General features: G+C 65.5%; 1 protein-coding gene across 1 annotated transcript in view; it reads left to right on the forward strand.

Moving 5' to 3' along the window:
* Positions 1 to 1,497: 1,497 nt before the first annotated feature.
* The window catches only part of H696_00165 (hypothetical protein), a gene marked incomplete at both ends in the record, with an annotated part of 6,909 nt that continues 5,473 nt past the window's right edge, over positions 1,498 to 2,933 (forward strand). The window contains 5 exons of the mRNA XM_009494000.1: positions 1,498 to 1,662; positions 1,818 to 1,908; positions 2,004 to 2,095; positions 2,174 to 2,326; positions 2,503 to 2,903. Of these exons, the coding sequence (XP_009492275.1) occupies positions 1,498 to 1,662; positions 1,818 to 1,908; positions 2,004 to 2,095; positions 2,174 to 2,326; positions 2,503 to 2,903 (902 nt within the window). The remainder of the gene's footprint in view (positions 1,663 to 1,817; positions 1,909 to 2,003; positions 2,096 to 2,173; positions 2,327 to 2,502; positions 2,904 to 2,933) is intronic.

Raw genomic sequence — 2,933 nt, forward strand, 5'->3', positions numbered from 1 at the left:
GGCGGTGTGTGCGTGTGTGCCTGTGTGTGTGTGTGTGTGTGTATGGGTATCGTTCGTGCACAGGGCCTGCCTGTCGGGCGAAGAGAGGGGGGAAACCGGAGGAGAGTGCGGACTAAGGAGAGAGAGAGAGAGAGAGAGGCGGGAGGGAGGGAAGGCGGGAGTGCGAAATGAAAGGGGGCGGGGTGCTTTGCGGGGGCTGGATGGCGGCGGAGTGGCCAACACACCGGCCGGCGGGCAGGCGGCAGAAATGGCCCCGGTCTGGGCGGCCGGATCCGGGGAAGCGAGTGCGAGGGCACCGCCAGCAGGCACTTCTCCTGGTCTCCATCCCTCGTCCTGTCTCTGTGTATGTGTGTGCGTGTGTGTGAGTGTGTGTGTCGCCTCACTCCCGCCGCTTGCTTGACGCGAGATCCGGGGCGGGGAAAAGCGCTACTGAGGTTGGGAAGATGGTTCCCGGAAGCTGCACTGTCCTCCAATAAGGCCGATGGGAACCAGTAGCCCTTCCCCCGCCCGCTCCCTGCCTATCTCTCTCTCTCTCTCTCTCTCTCCCTCTCTCTCTCACTAACTCGCTAACTCGCTAACTCGCTCGCACGCCCCCGGACGCCGGCCCCTGGTGCCTGTGCCCCCCATGGTTTAAGCCCCTTGCGGCTCGGTGCGCGCCTAATCGGAGGGTGACCACCGACAAGCGCACATTTCCCGGGGCGCGCGAACGGGCCGGCCCTCCCGCGCACGGCCCCCTGCGGGCGGTGGCCGGCGGCTCCCCCCGGAGGATTGGGGGAATGTCTGTTTGCTGCCCCGCCCGCTTTCTGGCACATAACTGTCACATTTCCGCCGGCTAATGGGATTTTCGCCAAACAAAAGTGCCTCGCCCAGTATCGGCGAGAAGGCCGGACCATGTGATAGGGGCCGCGTCCTGCTGGTCGGCTTCCAATTTGGGAGATTTGCCAGCCACTAGTCACCTGGAGGGTGGGAGGCTGCCTGGTGTACTGGAAAAGGAGAATTGTCCGACCAGGAGAAGGCCTTTGGGGCGCGGCTGGCAGCGTGCGCGCGCGTGTACTCCAGAGTCGGCATTGCTCACGTGGTGCATGTTTCAGGCCCATCTCGCGAGGTCCACGCCAAAGGGCACCCAGGCGGCGGTCGCCGTAGATCGCCAGGATTCTCCACTGCCACGCCCGACACGCCTGCCCTCCCCCCGCTCCCCCCCCCCCCCTCAGCATACACACCTCTCCTCGTCGCCTCCCCCTCGCCCCGAGATCCTACGCCAAAGAGAGACACAGAGAGAAAGAAAGCCCTGCTGTCTCTTCCCATCTGGTCCCTTGCCTGCTGCGCCTCCCTCGCAGCCTCCTGTTGATGCTCCGCTCCGCTGCCGATTTCTCGCGACTGGTCAGCAACGCGGGCTCCGGCCTTCAGCAGCGCATAACTCCCCTCCTTGCACGCGGGCTTTCCGTCTCTGCCACCGTCAGTGCCCAGCCTCGCCGGGCGTCGCCCTCTCCTCGTAGCATGACCGACGAATCGCCCCGGATTCCGGACCGGCCGTTTGATGTGCGCGCCGCCAACACAACCGCCTGCGCCATGCCGGAGCCCTTCGACCCGGCCGATGCAACCAGCCTCTACCGCGGCATGAACATCCTGGCTCCCATGGTCCGCAGTGGCACGCTGCCGATGGTGCGTGCGCGAGCCCGGGCGAGATGTCCCCACATGATGGCACAACCTTGCTTTTGGGTATCAGCCCCCTGGCTCGCTCTCTCTCTCTCTCTTCCTCTCTGCTGACGCCCTCTTCCCCCTCTCCCTGCCCTCTTGCCGGCCCGCTGTTCCTCCAGCGGATCCTCGCCCTGCAGTACGGGGCCGACCGCGTGTATGGCGAGGAGCTTGTCGATCATAGCATGCTGCGCACGGTTCGCGTGGAAAATCGTGCGTTTCGGCGTCGGTCGCCCCTTCCTCCCCATCCCTGTCTCGTCGGCCTAACACGCCTGCCGTCCCCTCCCCCCTGTTACTACCTTTCCCAGACGCCCTGGGCACCGTGGACTATGTCGACTCGACTGGAAAGGTGATCTTCCAGACGTGCGCCCGGGAGCGCGGCCGCGTCATTTTCCAAATCGTGCGTCCCGACATCCCCACCTTTGTGCTCCTTTGCCGGCACACATGCTTGTGCGTGCTGCTGACCCCTGCTCCCCAGGGCACATCCGATCCGGAGCGCGCTGTGCGCGTTGCCAAGATGGTCCACCGCGATGTGGCAGCCATCGATCTGAACATGGGCTGTCCGAAGCCCTTCAGCACCTCCGGCGGCATGGGGTCCGCCCTGTTGGACCCGTGCGACCGCGCCGTCAATGTACGTCCCACTTCGCACGAGGCCGGGGCTCTTGCCGAAAGATGCCATTTGACCGGAGCCGCGCACTGACCTTGCCTTCTTGCTGCTGCTGCTGTTGCTGCTGCTGCTGCTGCTGCTGCTGCTACTCATCTTCCCCTCCCCCCAACCGCCCTGGGACACGGCTGGCCGCCGTGCAGATCCTCAAGGCCCTCAAGGCAGCGGACTTGTCCTGCCCGGTTACCTGCAAGATCCGCTTCATTGTCGATGCCGAGGAGCGCGAGGAGGTCTTGCGAGCTCACACCCAGGCTCGGAATACCAATGCCCCGCTGCCCCAGGTTCTGACAGTTCCAGGCGGCCAGGCCGAGGCCCCTGATTCCGGCGGAGCAGCCCTCGCCGAGGATGCCCCGGCCCCTGGCATCCCGGGTATCCGGTCGCTCCAAGCATCGCAACGCCTGGTGGACACGCTGTCGCGCACCGGCGTGGCGGCCATCGGTATCCACACTCGGTTCCCGCACACCCGGCCCCGAGAGGCCCCAACGACCAGCTGGTTTGGCCCGGTGTCCTCCGCGGCCGGAAGCCGGGCCGCCATCTTGCTCAAGTGCGCCAACTCTTTTGCTGGATTTCCTTC

Source organism: Fonticula alba (assembly GCF_000388065.1).
Source record: "Fonticula alba strain ATCC 38817 unplaced genomic scaffold supercont2.1, whole genome shotgun sequence".
Taxonomy (NCBI): Eukaryota; order Rotosphaerida; family Fonticulaceae; genus Fonticula; species Fonticula alba.